The 20,990-nt window shown below is 33.3% G+C and overlaps 1 protein-coding gene across 1 annotated transcript in view; it reads left to right on the forward strand.

The window, feature by feature from the left end:
* LOC137402363 (uncharacterized) overlaps positions 1 to 20,990 on the forward strand; it is a 36,735-nt gene that overhangs the window by 1,614 nt on the left and 14,131 nt on the right. Inside the window, exons 2-12 of the mRNA XM_068088864.1 lie at positions 56 to 202; positions 297 to 434; positions 2,639 to 2,719; positions 3,835 to 3,936; positions 4,501 to 4,590; positions 7,360 to 7,440; positions 12,349 to 12,441; positions 13,467 to 13,547; positions 15,582 to 15,671; positions 15,952 to 16,041; positions 17,650 to 17,751. Of these exons, the coding sequence (XP_067944965.1) occupies positions 56 to 202; positions 297 to 434; positions 2,639 to 2,719; positions 3,835 to 3,936; positions 4,501 to 4,590; positions 7,360 to 7,440; positions 12,349 to 12,441; positions 13,467 to 13,547; positions 15,582 to 15,671; positions 15,952 to 16,041; positions 17,650 to 17,751 (1,095 nt within the window). The remainder of the gene's footprint in view (positions 1 to 55; positions 203 to 296; positions 435 to 2,638; positions 2,720 to 3,834; positions 3,937 to 4,500; positions 4,591 to 7,359; positions 7,441 to 12,348; positions 12,442 to 13,466; positions 13,548 to 15,581; positions 15,672 to 15,951; positions 16,042 to 17,649; positions 17,752 to 20,990) is intronic.

The following is a 20,990-nucleotide window of genomic DNA, read 5'->3' on the forward strand; positions in this document are numbered from 1 at the left end:
TCTGTTTGTTGTCAGAACAATCATAGTGAGCTGTAGTCTGTTGTTTATTTTTTAGAGAAATAAAATGAGCGAAAATGACAAGCCTAGCTTGCTATCAGCTAGTACGGATAGCTCTGGGCTAACACTTAGCCTTGATGGTCCAACAACAGGGAGTTTGGTCAGTGGATCCAGCGGGGGCAATGACTCCTTTCGGTCGGAGCAGGTAAACAAACTTGTTCATAGTTGACTATTTTCATCAGAGGTAAACTGTGATTTGCTAAGTTTCTAAAATGTGAGATATTGATAAATATTTTTAGGATGAGCATATAGAGACTTCCCATGCTCTTCCTGCGCCTCTTTCATTGAACCCACCAGAACATAACCTGGGCACAATTGAGGAAACACCACCTAGTGTAACATCAAGCGACTTCAGCTCTCTAAGAAGAAAAGTGCTGGTTCGTTGATCTCATTCACGACTTCTATTCATTTGTATTTTTTTTAAATAATCAACTGCATAATTGCTGCTTTCTTTTTCAAGTTTGATTTGTTTTTCTGGCTTTTTCGATGTTCAAACTATTTCAAACAATATAGTATCAGGTATTTATGTATAGCCTTTTATTCGCATTGCTAATCGTCAGCAAGATGATGTTTTTTATTACACGCCACAAAAAGAGACAAAAATTTGGAATTATTGACAAAGTTGAACATAAGTGTTTTAAAAGTTGGTAATTTAATATTAGCGGGGAGTTATGGATTATTTACTGGGTAGTTGATTAATGCTATGCTAAGTAATCTGTAACAATAAATAAGTAATAAGTAATTAATTATTTATTTATTGAAGGTTACAAAACCAGCAACTAGGTCAGTAATTGAACCAAGTTCAGCTACTGACCTACAAACATTAGTTGAACCAAGTTCAACTACTGACCTACAAACATTAGTTGAACCAAGTTCAACTACTGAACTACAAACATTAGTTGAACCAAGTTCAACTAATGTTTGTAGGCACAGTAGTGAGCATCGAGAAGGGCCTGCTAAACTTGCTTAGCAAAAAATAAACTTTCAAGTCTGTTTATTTACCTTTCTAGCTCTCCTTCGCCAATTAAGCTAGGGTCAAATGGGAAACATCATCAACATCACTGCAAATAAAGCATTGCAACTAGTTAGGTGATAAAAAATTTGTTTGAAATCATTTGCATCAATAGACACGAAGGTAATTAGCTAATGGCTAGGGCTTCATGCACAAAGTTTGGGGTCTGGCTAAAGCTAACATGCAAACGTTTAGACATATCGGCTGTCATAAATTCCTATGACAGCCGATGTTTCTTTTTCATTTCTCATAATTTCCAAAACCTTATATATTAGTTGAACATCTTTATAGCTAAAAGCATCAATTGAATTTTTTTATTACATTGCTTAACTATGCAAGAACAATGTAAAACTAGTAATTTTTTAGCAAAGCAAAACTAGCTTACATTGATGGTAATGTTTCAGTAATTTGTCGGTTTTGGCATGGAACATGCTTGTCTAATTGAATATATTTTGTGCCAGGCACTTTGATCCATTTGCTATTACTTTGTCTACTTTACGGATTAAATAGTTACTCTGTAAAGTTGGTAAGAGACTCTTAACAGTGCAGTTAGTTATGACAGAAAGTTTATTCTAGCCTTTAAAACGCAACTCGTGAGCTTCCTTCCGAAAAATTTAAAAATACTATGTTCAGGTCAATATTACTTTCTAAAGTGTGTTATGTAGAACTGTGTGGAATCAAATTTAGCATTGTGATTCCAGCAAAAGTCGCTATCAGATTGAAACCCTCATTTTTATATAAGACTATTAAGACAATTAAGACTAGTGACATCAGCAATGATGACAGCAGCACTGATGACGTCAGCATGAAGTCTGATGTTTTATGTTATCAAGCTTATATCTATTTTAGATCTGTAGAATGACTATTAGTCTGCAAACATTTATCTTGCAAATTTGTCGAATTTCGGAATTTTTTGGAGCAGATTTTGGCTTATGCACAAGCCAATTTTTATGTATTCATTGAATAGACTAGTATGCACTAGGAAGCACGTACCCTGCAACGAATAGACTTGCAGTTTGAGTTTCTAAAAGTGCCCAATCGCCATAACTGAAGCATACAATGAACCACAATGTATAATGTGTATTTAAGAACACCATTTCCAATTTAGATAAGCTTTATTTCTCTGTGAAACTCAGATTTTTAGCTGACACCCACAATGGGGCTCTAACCAATGAAATAGCTATTGAAAAGCTGACAAAACTAATCAACCAATCAACACCAATAGAGGTAATTGACATGCAAGTGTAAAATAATCTTACAGCTGAGCAACAGATTGCATATCAATATGGTACCGATTTTGGTTCTCATCAGAAAGGTTTCAAACCAAAGTGAAAGTTGCTTCGTTGCAGTTGTGATATACATTGGTTGATATACCCTATCATTATTGACATAGAATATCACATACAGTGAACATATGAATTTTATTGAATACAGCTGTTACTTTTTTGAACTCATAAACTCTGTTTTCTTGTTTAGGGTTTACAAGATAGTCACAAAACATTTATTTCATTCCGAATATCATTTACCTAATGGCAGCTTATGCATACATTCACGTATTGATATTGTTAGGCACAGGAGACAAAGAAGTTTGCACATATTGCCAGAGATGATGTGGCACCAGTGAATGAAGGTGGTACCTATTACACTCAGGTGAGTTTTCATCCCTTTTATTTGGTCAACACTAAGCTGAGTTGGCACCACTTTACTTAACCCTTTTGCAGGTGGTGCGACATTAATGTCGTTTTGCGATATCGATCCTAGTGGGTGGTGCGACATTAATGTCGATATCGTACGCACTGTGTATTAAGACTTACTACTGGTCTGTGTTCACTTTTCTATTCAATTAAAGACTTTATAAAGTAAAAGAACACATGTGACGACTTGAATAACTACATTTTAGACATGTATCTTTTCATTTCAACTCGTTTTGGGCGATCGTTATCAATATCGATATGTTTTTTTACTCAGTAAGATACTAAGCCTTTTTCCTCCGAAATGATTTTTATGCTTTACGACCGTCGTCGATGCCCTTTCTTTGTGCTTTTTTTACTTAGTGAGATCCAAGCATTGATCTTTTGAGAACATCAAAAACATTTTTATAATCATGGCTTCATCTTCCCAACGACCTGCTAGATCAACTCGAAGGGCCCAGTTTGTTTTGGCAGATTCTATAGTTGATGACTCAGACAATGACTCAAATTTTTCTCATGTCAATCTAATGGACTTTGATATAAGTGATGAGTCTAGTGATGACGATGCTTCTGTGGTTGGGCCAAGGAATGGTGGAGGAGATGCAATCAGTAATGATGGGGTTTGGACTGTAATTAGAAATCTTAGCAATGACAAATGCCTCAATGTCAATGATTTTACCAGTCCCATTGTAGTTCAAGTGTGGTTCTACTTGTAAAATGCTTTATTTGTAATAAAATACAGAATATGTTTTATTCAACAATATAACATTATCGCAACAACAAGAAAAATTTTCAATTTTCTTAAAAATTTACATGTGTAAGGGTAGTTTCAATAGCTCAAATAGGCACAAAGGGTGTAAAACTGTTTGTACAATGCCTTGTTATATGATACAAACCTATCATACAACCATAGTGTAGCAAAAAAATATCATTTCAATAAAGTTTCAAAATTTTCATTTTTTTGAAAAATTATTTCACCCAGGACGATCTGAAATAGGCTCAAAAACTCACCTGCGAAAGGGTTATAAAGTGAAGTTAGTTATGCTCTTTTAGCCAATCTTTTTGTAATTTTAGCACGAAGATGGGCAAGTTGCTGGAGCTGTTGGTGTGTCTGGTACCAGAGCACATGACGAACGCCACGACCAATTTGACCAAATAAACTTTGAGGAACCAAAGGCAAGTTATTGAGTAACTACATACTCGCTAGTTAAGTCATTAGGCCGTTTCTATTGAGGTCCATTGAAATTTGTAAGGTAATAATAACGTTTCATTTACAATGGCAGGTCTGTAATAATAGATGTATCAAAGCTCATCAACTTTGCAAATTTTGTTAAGTTTATGTATGTACAACTTTTATTAGTTAAGTAACTATCAACAAAATGATGTTGTTATTACATGCCAAAACAGAAATACGAAGACAGAAAACAGCAATTATTGAGTGAGTTGAACTAAAATATTGTAAAAGTTAGTAACCGATTAGTATTGCGGAGAAGTTGGGATAAAGAAATGAAGGTTGTCGTAGCAAAAAGTTCATAAAGTGATTCATACAATGGTAGATGTAGTATGTCGGCGTCTTTTAATCGAAAAGGATGTTTGTCAGCTGCGTGGAGAGATAAAATTATTTAAATATTTATTTAATTTGTCGTGAAAGTTTTAGACCCTCATTTTAAAACTTACTATCTGCTGCATAATACATCATGAAAATCATTTCCAAAGATGATAGTTCCTTTTTCTATGTAGACACGTAAAAGCACTCATTGGGCTGTTGATGACGGCGGTCCTCAAAGTGTAACTGAGAATCAGTATGGAGTGCAACCAGCAAGCAACCAGGTGAGTCAATAGCAACTATAGGCTAGTTTAACTGTCTGCAAGCACTCATTTTACATACTCTTGTATCTTTCTGGTATATCTTCAAATCAAATTAATATTACTATAGAACGGTTCTAACAAAACAATTTTGGGATTTTAATTGTTTAGACCCAATTTGAAGCTAATAAATTACTTATTGGTAAATCTCACAGTGAATTACCTGATTGTCTAAAGTTCAGGGCTTAAATCATAACACAGACCAAGTTATTTATTGGTAATACATTGAATCATGAAAGACTACCTTGTCAGAATAGAGGAACTATTCTGATAAGTTAAATACTTGTCAGAATAATTCCTCTTCAAATAATAATTGCCCGTAAAATATAACCCTAAATAAAAGATGGCAATTGCTGTAAAATGACAGCAAGTGTTTTTCAAGCACTTTTAAAATCCTGTATTAGATGTTGCCATGTTAAGATGAAGCATCGAGCTAATACTTTGTTTTTAAGCAGAGTCCTTCATGTTGAATCACCATATATCAGATCTTTTGAAGTACCACTTTTCTAGTAACTACATGTAGCGAAAATGTATTTGCACACTATCAGTATGCTTCCATGATTAGTCTACAAGTTTTTATCATCCGAAAGATAGAAATGACAGAAACTTGCAAGGGAAGCCTATTTTTTTACTAACAATTTTTCATCGAATGTTTTATGTTTAGGAAAAACGTGCAAGAAAATGCTTTGCGAGATACTTTATTTTGAACATTTTCACACATCACTCATCTTATTTTGATTTGAACAGTTCCGAGTGCATTGCTATGACCTCTGGCCTATAATTCTTTATCTTTTTTTAAACACATCTTTTTTACGATGTTAATCCGCAACACAGTAATAACCAATGAAACATTTATCGCACGGCGACTCAAAATGTGTCCAATTATAAATCCGCATCGTGGATTGCATTGGACCTGCATCTGCAAAGTGAAAACAGGGTGCTGGCCACTGCAAGAAAAACAGCTACAATTATGACCAGTCATTTAATGATGTGTAAAAATAATTGTGCGTTATTGTTTAAGTCAGCTGACTAATAAATTAACACCATTCAACCCTAACATATAAAATGATAAAGTACAAACTGAAAGCTGAATTTCTCAGTTATGCTATTGAATAATGCATAATCCTCATGATCTTATCAATCATCTAATCAGCAGATATAATATTATGACCTTTATTTGCATCTTCGTTGATTGTTTCTAATAATATATCTCCTTTCAATAGTTTGTAAACTTGTGAAAAGTAAAATCTTCTGGTGATGTGTGGGCGGTGTTTCTCATTGATGGTAAAATCTTGTGTTAATGTGTTAGTTGTTAATTGTGTTAGTTATTGAACCATTTACAATGTGAACTCATTTTGGAAACGATAACATCAATAATTATTCTATTTCGCCAAATTATTAGTCAAAACCAGTTGTTTTTTGAGCTCAAAAGGCATTCATCTTTTGGTCAGTTACAAGAAAACCAATGCTTCAAATTACTTGATATTTGGTACATAAAATACTCTGCTTAACATCATGTTGTTAACAGATTGTTTTAACCAAACATAACTTGATAGAATTCTTAAATGTTACTATAATTATTGACCTGAATTATTATTGCATGATGACTTTGAGTGATAGAATTACATAGCATTTTCTGGTAGTGCCTTTATGTATTACTTAAACAATTTTATATCTGTGCTTTCTGTCTTCGTTTCGGTTTGTTAAACGACCACGACTTGTTTGTGATGGGCAAACAGCATTTAGCAAGAGAAAAAGTGGCTGTGGACAAGAGACTTTTTGGCCTATATTGACATTTACAAAGACTTTAGGAGAGAAAGTCTTTGTATTTCTTTATAATATATTTTCACATACACACACTTTCTAATGAGCATCCAATAAGCTGCTTGTACATTTTCAGATGAGTTTTTGTGAGAGGTTTGTGCGTGAGCATAGTATATGGTAATGTGTGTGTCATTTCTTTCACTGTCCATGAGGTATCTGATTCTCGTTTCGCAGTCAAATTTTTGTCATCTGATTTAAACAAGTGACTGCAAAAGGGTTTTTTGTGTTTTAAGTTCGTAGAAACTACTAATTGGATAAAAGCAACTTTTTGATCAAAAAGCGATGTATTTGTTATTTTTTACTCATAGTTGGGATGTTAAGCAGTCTATCAAACATCAAAAAGTACGGAGTACTTTCAAGGCAGCTGCATGTTAGAACTAATAAAATTTGGAGTCTCTCAAAAGTTTGTGTTTCAAAATATTTTAGACTAATGTCTTTGGAAGTTCTATCGGAACAGTATATATTATTATTTGAGAACAGTATCTATTGCCTACGATAAGATTTTACCGCCCAACTATCTGCATTCAATATGCAGCAGTTTTGTCTTCTTGCCGGTTTGTAGGTGATTTTGACTTACTTGTTATTGGGTTCGTTTAGTTTACTATTTTTTCTATTGATAATGCTCAGTATCCAAGTATTCTAGTGTGCAGCATTCTAAGCCCTTGAGTCAAAATGTTATTTTGTGATAGTAGGTTTTTTGAATATACTTAAAAAGGTTGTCTCGGAAATAGATTCAAGTTCTGTCACATTTTGGAGTAAAACAATTTTTGAATTATGCATTATGAAAAAGTCATCTGATGACGGATAAAAATAAAGCTCTTATTAGTTGTGACTGAAAGTCTGCACTCTAAAGCACATGTTTGTTTAAACTGAATGTGAAGGTCTCATAAGTGTTAAATGATATTTTAGTTTCCTTCATCAGATAACTCAGGCTATAGCCTGCCTTCCTTCAACAATGAAAGATACAGACCACCAAACTCGAGTCAACAGGTAAGCCTAGTATATGAACAGGTCTTATACTAGCTGTCCCTATTCTGTGCTTTTAATGAGATTTTTAATTTATTCATTGAATGTGTTTATGTACATGTATATGGTTGTCATTAAGTGTTGTAATATGCAAAGGTATTTGGGTTTTTCCATGGCCGTATCACATAACATACACATTAGCATACCTTGGTTGATATATGAAAAGTTGCATCAACAATGTGTCAGGTTATCTCTTGGATTTTAACAAAACACTTTTTTAGAGTTTTTCAGCGTATGAAAAGTTATCAGAAGTTCAGTAAATCAGCTGATATTCAAAATCAGCTTGAATTTGTAATTTTTTGATAGTTGAGATGGTGAAAATATTTTTAACGAAAGCAAAATGGTTACAAATGCACAGAACCGCTTATATCTAAAACTAAATATAAAATAATGAACGCTTTTGTAGAAAGCATAATACATGTTTAACTAGCTGTGCCACCCGGCGTTGCCCGGGTAATAAAAAAGTCTGGACAGAAAATTGATTTGTATTTAACATATAAAAACATTTGCTATTCTAACTTTCAAACTACATATCATGAGAGAAGTGTTTTGTGTAGTTTAAATAAATTAAGAGAAAAATGAAAACAACTGTAAAGGTTTTAAAACTTTGTCAAACAACTGTAACTTTCAAGCTGTTAGCCTGGCACATTGCCAATGAAAAATTGCAGTAAGCTGCTAGGCTTCTAATGACGGTACTCCATGACATTGCGTCAGCATTGTTGTCCAGTTGCAGTTATTCTAATAATAGCTATAGCCGGAATGCAGACAGACATACGACATACACACGGACATACTTTGAGAAATATATATATATAGATTAGTTATTCATTTGACCACAAGCCTTTAGCAATACGAGCTTACCTTGGACAGCTGATTATGGCAGATTAGAGTGCCTCAAGTTTGCAACTCAAGTTAATAAGTCAAGTTATATTTACAAACTCGATTTTGTAAAAGTAAGGTGCAATATATTGGTATTACGGTAGCATAACCGTAGATCTGGTTATATTAACAATGGTACACTGACAGGCACCCGTTAGCTAATAGAAATTAGACTATGTATGTACTGTAAAACTAAAACTTATTGCTTTTATCACAAACTCGAGTTTACAACGCGCAAGTTATAAACCAATTTTTAAGAACTCGGCTTCTGCAAACCGGGAAAATCTGATCGAAAGCAAGTTGAAAAACTCGAGTCACTGTTTCCAAGTTGGCAATGATTCAACTCGAGTTTTTAAATATAACTCGGTTTATCAACTCGGGTTGGGAACCTGGAACCCTCTAATTCGCCATAAATTTAAGTTTTACAGTACATACATAAATAGTTTAATTTCTATTAGCTAACGGGTGCCTGTCGGTGTACCATCGTTAATATAACCAGATCTATGATTATGCTGCCGTAATACCAGTATATTGCACCTATTTTTACTAACTCGAGTTTGTAAATATAACTCGAGTTGTATAACTCGAGTTACATAACTCAAGTTCATCAAAAACCCAGGCCGAGTTCTTTCAACAGCAACTCAAGCTCAACAACTCGGCTTGAGAACATGGAACACGAAACACTGTAAGGTGCCATAGTTGACAACTATTTTATTCGCATTAGGTAGCTTTGTTTTATACGCTGTTTCCATTTGTGGCTTTATTTTTTCCTATCAGTTTAGCCTAAAATCATTCGCTATGGAATTTGGTTATCTATTAAATCCGCTTGCTCTCCCACATATACAGCACATATAGAGCATTAGTAAGAACTTGTGCTAAAAATACACCTCGTCTGCTCTCTTAACTCATGCTTGCCCATCCCAGTCGCTCTCTTTGTAGTCACGTCTACTTTTGGCTTTTGCTTTCTTGTCTGCAGCGATATGCTGCTTTCCTGATGAACAACACCATTAATATATGTGCATTTATACAACGAAATGTTGCATCTACCAGTGTGCGTAGGCTCTAGGGTAAGGTAAGCCCATATTATTTGGATTGCTCTTTCATTTTCAATCTGTTTGTCAATTTCGCTGCGCTGTAGCTGTGTGATTGTCATTTTGCTAGATTTGAACAGATTTTATTGTATTATAAATACTCTATGACAGTTTATTAATTGGAACACCGAATCTGAGTAGACCTACTCTAGTTTGAAATATATTCAGCAAGCGTTTGTGTGTGCAACTAAGTTAATTTCTAAATTTTACTCTTTCTTTTATATACGTCGTGGTTTTCTTGAGGTGAAGCATTTAGTGGCAACAAAAGTTAACAAATGATGTTAATTTGTATCAAGTGCTTTTGCCATTTTCTAGCAGGCTTCTGTTACTATGTTTTGGTTTTGCTTAAAAACAATGAATGCAAAATAATAGTTTTGTATTTAACATCACTTCCGGCAGAAAAATGAGTCTTTTTATTTGTCAAACACTTGATTCTGAATAAAAAGTAAAACAGGATAGTGTAGAACATTTGTCTGGTAATTTTGTAGGTATGTGCAATGGTCATTGTGCTGCCTTAGGACAGGCACCGCTATATATCACTTTCAACCTACATTACCTAATCTAAATGAATGCATTTTTTGTATGCAATAAATGGGAGGATGGGATATTATCCAAATGAGTCAATTTCAAAACGCACGACATGTTTTTATATAACATGTTTTTATATAGCATATATACACATATATATATATATTTGTATATATATATATTATGTGGGAAAGGTGATTAGTGACATGAAGTAAGTCATTATGCCACCTCTTACAGTGACACGCCTACAGCTTTTAAGTTTTCCTAGTCAGTGCACAGATGCTGCATCTGGGCAGTCATATTGGTTTTATTTGCCACTTCCTGTTTCACACGATACAAAATATTTGAATTAATTGATTTTTCTTCAAACAGGCAATGTTGGTCAGGTTTTGAAGCTTAAAATCAAAAAAAAATCTATATATATTAAAGTAGTTTTTAATAGTTTGAATCAGACACATTCGCTGCTGTAACTTATCACGATCTCTACACAGTGTGATCAAGTCATGTACCATTAAATGTAATTTTTTCTCTAAAAAAATGGATTGGGGCAAATGGTATCATTGATGTTGGCAGGTTGTTTCGTAGTAAAATTCGCCCCACTTACCTTGGTTGCAACCTTTTATAAGCATATTTCATACAGTATATGCTGGAATGAAAATCGCATGTGTATGTAGTGTTAAAGCATTCATATTTATTCTATTGTAAACATATATAAGTAAATAGGTAATAATAAACTTGTAAATAAATATATACCGTGCTTAATAATGATAAATAACAATTTAAATGAATCAGTAATATACTAACGAATCATAAAATTTTGATGCTTGTAAATGTATTTCTCATTTTATTTGATATATTCAAAACAATTAAGTTTTGTTTTAAGTTGTTCTCTGATTTCACAAACATGCCAAGAAAAGACAAAAAGAAAAATGGGTCGTGCCAATATTAGTGAAGAATAACTGAAAGGCGCTATGTAGCTAGTTACTCAAAGGATGAACATAAGTGCTACTGTCTTCAGACTGGCAATGTCAAAAAAATGACTTAACCAAGATACATTAATAGTCAACAAAAGGGCTCCTTCGAAAAGACTGAATCGGTTAATAGGGTTTCTACAAATGCTAAGAAGATAGCTTTAGCTAACCATGTAAAAGCATTGAGCACTTGAATTGAGAACTTTAGTCTCAGCAAATACATAATGCAAATGTAAAGAGTTAGCTTGGTGACATAATATTCGTTCACATATAACCAACCTCTGTTGTAGGCACCTAGAGAGCGGCCATCAAAACCATGTTTGGCATTGATTTAAGTGCATTCTGTATTGAGTAGCATTGCACAATTACGCATTTAAAGGCTTTGTCACATACAGTTCTGTCTAGCTATCAGAATAAAGTTAATGTATTTATGTTATTAATATTTGTTAGCACAACTTGACCCTCATAAAAAATCAGATGCCATTAATTAGCTCTAGTGGGTGTTAGGTTTTTGCCGCAAAAGAGTTAATAGAGGAAATGACTCTGGCAGAAAAACCGAGTGCATATTGTAATTTTGATAACTTCATAAGTTGGGAAACAATCATTTAGCTGACCATTTAATATGAAGAAAAGGTTCCACGCATTGGAATCACTTCAAGCAAATAAGTAAAAAATTGGCACTAATAATTTATCCCGCCTTCCCCTATATATGTATGTCACATCTTTATAAAGGTTTTTTGATTTCAACAAGGCATATCCAGTAAAGAATATTCAGTTAAAGTGTTAAGTGGTTAACTAAAAGAATTCTCAATGCACACTTACCAAATTGCTATCAGTATTCCGGTTTTAGGACTACTGTTTTACCATAAATACCTGTTATGTTGCTAGTGAGTGAAATATTTTATTAGTTTGTATGAAGCATTTGAGCCTGAAACAGTGTACTGGCAAAGCCCAGTGAAAGGTGTACAAGTGGGACGCAGTCATTCTAAACAAATTAATCTCCTCACGTCTTGCAGTGACCCAGAAATTTTCAAATACAGCGAGTACTGTATAATGTGATTAGCTGGGGATTTTGATTGAATGATGATGATCCGACCCTAGTGTTGCCTTTAGATATGACTTTTCAGTACTGCAAACCATTTAATTTCAAGAACATTTTAGTAATAAATATGCTTGGATGATAAATATTAAACTCAAAATGTCAGTACTAGGAAAACATTAAGCATTTAAATATTGTACTTTAACAATATTAGACTGATCTAAGATGTTTGCGCTTTCATTTCCCAATAAATTATAGCTACCAAGATTCAAATTATCTGTTCTTTTGCCTAACTTTAGTTATGCAACTAAATGTGAGTGTATTTCAGAGTTCCTTGTATTAAAGCCATCCTTTTTCTATGTAGTCTTCCAGAAGCATTCATAGAGCTGTTGATGACGCAGGTCCTCTAAGTGTAACAGAACATCATGGGTACGGAATGCAACCCGTGAGCAGCCAGGTGATTATTTAGTATAGCAGCTAGCAACTGTCTGCAGAATCTCATATCATATGCATTTGATTTGTATATCATCCTGTATATCTTACGCATTGCTTAACAGAGACTGTTAACATTAATGCAGAAAAGTTTAAAGATCATATCTATGTTTTCATTCTAAATTTCGTCTAGCGCCAAGTGATTGCTAACCAAAATAATCGCACATTAGTGAATTTTGCCATAAATTTCACTTTAATTTGCATAGCTTGGCTTCTAAGTTACTATACAAGATTAATCATCTATTGGCAATACAAATGGAAATCTTTGCAAGTATTTTTTTGATGAGTAGTGGTCATTTAAAAGTTGACATAGTTGTCATCTCAAAGAATGATTTGGTCAAATTTTTTAACAAACAAATCAATATATATTTAATAATATTTAATAATTTAGGGTATTAAGATAGTTACGCAAATTCAGAAACAATTTAATCTGAAAGCCATCTGTTTGTTTAGATTTTTTCATCATGTGTGACCCATGACTTTAAGAGTTTTATTGATATCATCGGTTATTTTTATTTTATACCAGTTGCTATGGTGTAAAATTAACTGATAAGAGTGCAATGTTGAAATTCTTTCATATGTCTAGAATGTTTTTATGAGGTTCTATTGCATGTTTTTTTAATCAACACATCATATTTTTCATGTTTCACCCAAAAAATGAGTTAGGAAAATTTCCTTCAAGTATACTGTTTTCTTAATTGTGCCACTTGGATCTTGTATTCACGTGCTCTGACATGCATTATTTGAGTTTATTTATGACGATTTATTTGTAAATTAATAGAGATAAGTGCTAAGTTTAATGTAATGGTATTACTAGTTGAATGAGTGCTGGAAATGATGCAAAATAGTTTGCCTTTGGAATTACAAGGAAGTCAACTAGAAACAAATAAAAATAACTGTTCTTGTTAGTTGTGAGTGAAAATCAGCATTCCAAAGCACATGCTTGTATAAACTAAATGTTAGTTTCATAAGTGATAAATGATATTTTAGTTTCCTTTATCTGATAACTCAGGCTATAGCCTGCCTTTGTCAAGTAGTGGAAGTGACGTACCACCAAACTCAGGACAACAGGTGAGCTTTAGAATAGGTAGGTCCTATACTAGCTTGCATTATTATGAGCTTTTAATTAGATTTCTCATTCATCCATCAAATATGTTTAGGCATATGGCTGTCATCAGGTGTTGTACTATGCAATGATCTTTTTGGATTTCCATGGCGGTATCGCATAACAAACACATTAGCATACCTTGGTTGATATCTAAAAGTAGCATCAACAATGTAATCAGTTAACTCCAGTTTGAGTTTGTCTATCTCAAACAGTCGAAGTGACACGGTGTATCACCGAATTAGAGACAACGGGTATGTTTATGAATAGGTCTTATAGGCTACTATCTGTTATTCTCCTCTTATATAGTTTTTCATTAATTCATACAATTTCTTTCTACATACCAAAACACTCCTTCATTTATTTTGACGTCATCAATTCGTCCGCACATGCAATTGTTCGCGGAAACGCCGCCATATTTGTAGAGAAACAAGCATCATTTTCATTCACTTTATGTTATTGAATAGTATTTAGGGTGTTATTTCGAGTTTATATCGGGATTCTCTGGAATAAAGTGTTCAGCGTCACTGATCAAAATTGCGAACAACAGCTTTTTTGCAAAATGAATTGCAGAAGCTTTGTGTTTTCAACGGTACAAGTTGTCTACAGAGATGGCGGCCCACAATAATTTACAATACCACGCATTCACAGAATGACGTCACAAAAAACGAAGGATACAGATTCATGGTTTTCATCAATGGTTGTAATATACAAAGATTTTTCATATGTTTTCATGGTGGTATCGCGCAACAAACCGAATAACGTACCATGATTGATATTTGTAAAGTAGTATTTAAAATGTCCCAGTTCATCCTTTCATCGTTCAATCTTTCATCCTGGTTATCGTTCAAATGGCAACCTTTTCGATGTTTGTGAGTTTTTAAAGACTTAAAAAACTTGTTGCAACTATATTAAATTCTACTTTATTCAGTAGATCTTTGATAAGCTTTATTTAATTACAATGTTCAATTTCTTCTTGGAACAGCCAAATAACCTAACCAGAGTTGAGTTTCAGAAAGTTTGTGGCTTTGGTTTTTTAATTTAAATCTAAAGGGTTTTTGAGTTAGATAATCTTCTGATCACAACTTTAAAACAAAACTTCATCTTCTACGCTAATCATTTAACTTTGAGTAAAATATTTTCATAGAAGCAATAAATATTTTAGTCATACATTTTGGCATGGAGTGATAGTTTAAAAGTTCTGTTGTGCTTGTCATTTTTATCAAATTTCAATGTAATCAAGTAAAGTTTACATATACTTGTGTACAGCTATTTTACTATGATTGCAGTGTTTTTTTTTACATTATTTATGATCACAGTGGTCGTAATCACAAAGTTATATTGATAAGGCTTCATTAAGTCGCTAGTACCAAAATTTATGTGTCAAAAGGTGTGACTCACTTTCTGGCAGTAAACTAATTAATTACAAAAATAAACTTTTGATAGTGTAGCAACTGCAGGTTTTTGGCTAAAATTATTTTTCGCATTGGCCGCAAATGGTTAAAACGTAATCTTGAAAGTTAATATCTGTAAGTAGCCGCTCAAGTACTGTACTTTTTGATCGACAGGCTGTATTATAATGACTACACTCGGAAAGCAGTTTTTTAAAAAGTTTATAAATTATTTCTAGTGGGTTCTAGTGGGTTCTTGCATGTTCTCCAAAGATACCAAGCACTGTTCAGTAAAAAGTACAGACCACTGTAAAAACTGCAGTAAACTTTATCGCAGGCCTGAAATGCATTTTTCTGCCTGCTGTTAGTACACTATTTGACATCAATAATCGTAAATTAGTTTTCAAAGTTTTCATAAATATATTGAGCTTCTGCAATATAAGTTTTTCACTGATAGAAGCATCAGTTCATTTGTTTTTTATCGTAACAAAACATAGCTACATTCAAATTGGAAATTCTAATAATAGTATTGCATAGGATAAATCTGACTCACATACACCAAGAAGGTCAACACTGACGGCATGTGAATATTCTGTCATTTTTTGTAAGCTTGTTAACTCTGATGTTCCCCGGAGAACTGCGGTGCCTGAGAATCCACTCTTCGCTGCTCGTGACACTCATTCTCATGCAGAATTGCCAGTAAGTGCTATCAATCGTTCCGTCGATGTCTTGCATCTTTGGTACTCGTATTTTGTGTTTTAGCATTTTTAACCTACTGTAATATGCTTAATAATCGAATCATGCTTCGATTAGCCACACGCTTGAGAAATATATCTCACTTTTCTGTTTCATTCTATTAGATTGAGCTCTGAGATTTTAAATATTAAATAGGTTCCCTATAGTATAGGATACATCTGACTCTCGTGTACCAAGAAGGTCAAGACTGACAGCATGTGAATATTTTGTCATTTTTTTTTAGCTTGTAAACTCTGATGTACCCCGGAGAACTGCAGTGCTCGAGAATCCACTCTCCGCTGCTCGCGATGCTCATTCTCATGCAGAATTGCTAGTAAGTGCTATCAATCGTTCCGTCGATGTCTTGCACCTTTGGTAGTCATGTTTTCTGTTTTAGTGTTTTAATCTATAGTAAATATGCTTAATAATCGAATCATTAGAAAGTTCAGCTGAGATATCCCACTAAAATTTGCTTGGATTACCCGCTCGTTTGAGAAATATATTTCACTTTTTTTCTGGTAAATTTTAAATAGAAATGGGTTCACTATACAAATGGGTTTAAATAGAAATGGGTTCACTATACAAATGGGTTTAAATAGAAATGAGTTCACTATACAAATGGGTTTAAATAGAAATGGGTTCACTATACAAATGGGTTTAAATAGAAATGGGTTCACTATACAAATGGGTTTAAATAGAAATGGGTTCACTATACAAATTGGTTTAAATAGAAATGGGTTCACTATACAAATAGGTTTAAATAAAAATGGGTTCACTATACAAATGGGTTTAAATAGAAATGGGTTCACTATAAAAATGAGTTTAAATAGAAATGGGTTCACTATACAGATGGGTTTAAATAGAAATGGGTTCACTATACAAATGGGTTTAAATAGAAATGGGTTCACTATACAAATGGGTTTAAATTGAAATGGGTTCTTATTCTGAATATCCTATTTATTTTCTGCATCCTCACATTTTTCAGGATGATATCTAGTTTTCTAAGTTTTACAATTAGTTTAAAAGAGTCAAAACTTAGCAAGGTTACCTTGTGTTGCATGTCCTGTTGCCACAAAACTGCTATATAGTGTAAAACTAATGTTTTCTAGCCAACAAGTAGCATATTAAATGTCATTAAAATGTATTTCCATTTTTGGATTCACTTTTGTTGTTCCTCAACTATTAGCCTGTTTAATTTTACCAATCTCTTTAAATAATGCTCGGATTTTTACTGGAAAAAATGTAAAATATAGTTTTTAAAAAAGTGGAATTTTTAATTCGAAATAAAATGCTAGTCGAGTAATTTATCTCAAGAATTATTTTACAGAGCATCTGTCTACTAAATTTAATTTTGACAAATATAATAGTTTAAATTTTATATAAGTATTTAACGGTCCAAAACAGTAAAACTAGTAAAAACCTTTTTCCAAATAGATTAAGACGTTAATAATGTTCACAAAGTGTTATTATTACAAAATTTATTGAAAATGCATGATTTTATTTAAAACAACTTTTACACAAAAATAAATTATATGAATGTGTTATGCTTAACATTTCATGCTTCGTGTAAACTAGCACAAATATGGCTTCCTTGACGTGGAAGGCAACAATTATGTCAAAATCCTATTTCGGTAAAAAGATCAATTTTTTCAGGTGCTGACATATACAGTCACAATCAAAAACAATGTATGGTCAGGTTATCTAGCAGTAAAGGTTTTGTACAATTGCATATAACAAATGCTAGCAAACATACTGTAGCATTACACTAGGTATGAATTCATTAGTAATTGGCAGTTCATAAAGTCAGTAAAGGTTTTAAACAAGCAATTTTTCTAATTTTCTATAATGTTTATCAACCTCAGAGTATGTTTCAAAGCCCATATTTGAGATGAATTTTTTTCGGAAACTTAGAAGATCGCTTTAGACTGTTGGCTATTTATAGCCACCTGTTGGTGAGGTACAAGGTGCGGAAGGTTCCACAATGCAAGAACGTTTATCTGCAAATCCACACATGGAGCCTCAGGTATCTACCAATCAGCATCAGGTAAGACTTGTTAGATTTCTGATAAGTTGCATTTCGTTAGTTTTTTAATAATGCCATTTGATAAATCTGATTCACTGCCTAAAACCTTTCTAGGAACTGTTGCAGACAACTACAAAGAAATGGTAAAAGTAAATGCATTATATAAACTATGTAAAGCTAAATTATAGGTTAAAAACAGAAGTAACAGTAATGGAAAGAAAGCTAAAGAACGAGAGTGTAGATTCAATATTTTGTATCTCTGGAAGTAAAAGTAGGAATTGAGATCAGGGTTGTGACGCGTAATAACTGCCCTTCACCATTGCCGTGCAGTACACAGTAATGTTGCAATACGTTACAACTTTCTAATGTGTAGTAGAAATTTATTGCAGTTACTCTCCAACTGCACATTTGCTTCCGTGACACGTTAGCTGAAACCCAGCAGTTCATGCATACGGCTAATGTACATTCCTCAGAACTTGAAACTGCGTGTGTGCTGCAACTGCACATTAGTATGAAGTTCATATTATAGAACAATAAACGCTGTTGTCTTTCCAAGCATCTGTGCTACATTCTACAACATTTTCAGATGCTGTTTATATAGCAAGCTCATGAACTAGTGCTGTTACTCACATATAATTCTGGAATATGACGTCGGGCATTGTCACCATTCGGATGCAATTCTAGTCCTTGTTTTATATTCTCACTATCATTTTTTATTAAACTATTATATATTCTCACTTCAACCAAATACAACATGCTAATTGTTAATTAATCAATTAACCAATTAATCAATCTAATTAATCAATCTAATTAATCAGTCTAATTAATCAATCTAATTAATCAATCTAATTAATCAATCTAATTAATCAATCTAATTAATCAATCTAATTAATCAATCTAATTAATCCATCTAATTAATCCATCTAATTAATCCATCTAATTAATCAATCTAATTAATCCATCTAATTAATCAATCTAATTAATCCATCTAATTAATCCATCTAATTAATCCATCTAATTAATCAATCTAATTAATCCATCTAATTAATCAATCTAATTAATCAATTTGTTTACCCAATCATATTCAAGTTTGATCAGCATTCACACCTTGAAATTGTGTGGGGGCTGCAGCCAAGTCAACTCAATTCTGTGAGGAGTTTTCACGAAAATGTGCAGTTATATTTTTTCATATCGGCTACAACCCTAATAGATATGTATGAAATAGCGTACTCTAGCTTAAAATAGAAAGAGTTTAAACTAATTTAGATTTTTATATACTTTCAATTTTCGTAGCCTCTTTCTTAGCGCTTATGCAAAATCTGCAATGTTTCAGATTATAGTATTGTACATACAGTTCACTTAATAGTCATAACTTGACATACGAATGCCCCACCATGACAGAAACTTAAAATAGAAATAAATAAATTGGTATGAGACAAGTATGAGATACGAGCGACAGGCATACGAGAGACAGTTCTCGATGTTGCCGTTAGGCGATCGAGTATGCCAGAGGCCGCTTACAAAAGCAGCATCACTGTCTTTTTCGTTCGATCAATTTGAAAAAATTTTGGAAAAGCCGGCTAAAAGTGAAAGTAAAAGTGAGGCAAAAAGAGCCAGTCCACAAGATTATAAAAAAAGAGTGAAAATGAAAACAAGATTAGAATTAAGTTTAGTGTAAGATTAAAGATTATTTTCTTAAGTGTGTGTTCAGTAAACTAAATTTGAAGTTTATGTTACGTAGCGCCACTGAGCGTACCAAATGGGTTTCTGTCAAGTCTCTCTCACACCGCCGTTAGCCATTACATCTGTCTCTATGGCGATGATAAGATCTCATACAGTACTTTACATAATGTTACGTTTTATTATCACTATATAGGTGATTAGAACCATAATTACGTGTGGTGATTTAGAATAATGAGCAGTATCGTTTTTAGGTTATTTTTCATTGGAACGGATCAATTTATATTTAATTATTTTATACAAAAAAACATTGGTTAGAAATGCCAAAAAACCGACATACAAGCTCGATGTCGGACTGAGCTCTTATGTCAATTTACTCGTATCTCAAGGCACGATTTCCTATATAAAATAACTAAGTAAAAATTAATCCGTTAGCATACTATGGAAAAATACCTAAACATAATATTACGGTGAAAGGTGTGTTTTTAATTTTTGTTATTCACTACACGCGATAAAAATGTAACAACTACCTATTTAGTTGTTAGGATAAACTGTAACCTCACTATGTACACAACTTTAATGGAGTGTTTACCTTCGAGACAGACATTGTGGATATCGGTCGTCTGAAAGAGACTTGAGAGGTACATGTTTAGTACTCTAAACTTTGTGACCCTACGTAATAAAAACTTTGACTTTAACTTGAATGAATTTAGCTTACTAAACACACACATTTGAAGCTAAGTTTTAATTTTTCACTAAACTTTCATCAATTTTGTCCTCTTATTTTTTGGTATGTTTTTGGTTCACATATAATATGATTTGTAGCCAACTTTTTAAAACCTTTTTAAAAGGATTTGAGGAGAAATACCACGCGGTGGGGTTCTCGCAAGCAGTTTTTTGCATACTTGGTCATATAGTGGCCATCAAATGCTGGCTTGTATGCTCGTATCTCAAAGATTACGCATATCTCAAGGAAAGAACTTTCTTGAAAGTCAGTTCGTATTTTGAGTTTCTCGCATGTTGTGGCCCTCATATGTAGCGGTATGACTGTATGCCACAGATATAAGCGTATATAAGGTTTTTTCAAAAGTTAAGAGAGCGATTTGAGAATTTTGAAGTGTTAATATTTTGCCTCTTTGGAGTGGTCGAACTGGAGCATACCCACCTTGGAGTAGGAGGGGGACTCTAAAAACAATTACTGTCTCATCATTTGAGGAGGGTAAAAATTGATCATTCTTCAGTTCATTGCTCAGGCTGCTTGTAAATTTTTGTTTAGCTGATTTCCAATCACTCAACTTTTCCGACGATTCTGGGTGAAGCTAACGTAGTTTTAATGATAAATTTGCCACAAAATCAATGGGTAGCAATTCTGAAGAATTGTGGAATCATCGCTTTAACAGATCACGATTGCAACAAAGAATTGAAACTTTAGCAAATCTCAACTCCAATAAAAAATTCACAGCTTCAAAAACCGCCATTGTCAACATTTAAATTTTATGAGTTGTATTTGCACAGTTTGCTGCCGAAGTGTTATTATGCTGCCGCAGTGAACGAATTATAATCATTGCAAAATTGTGGCT

This window comes from Watersipora subatra, chromosome 8 (assembly GCF_963576615.1).
Source record: "Watersipora subatra chromosome 8, tzWatSuba1.1, whole genome shotgun sequence".
NCBI classification, from domain to species: Eukaryota; Metazoa; Bryozoa; class Gymnolaemata; order Cheilostomatida; family Watersiporidae; genus Watersipora; species Watersipora subatra.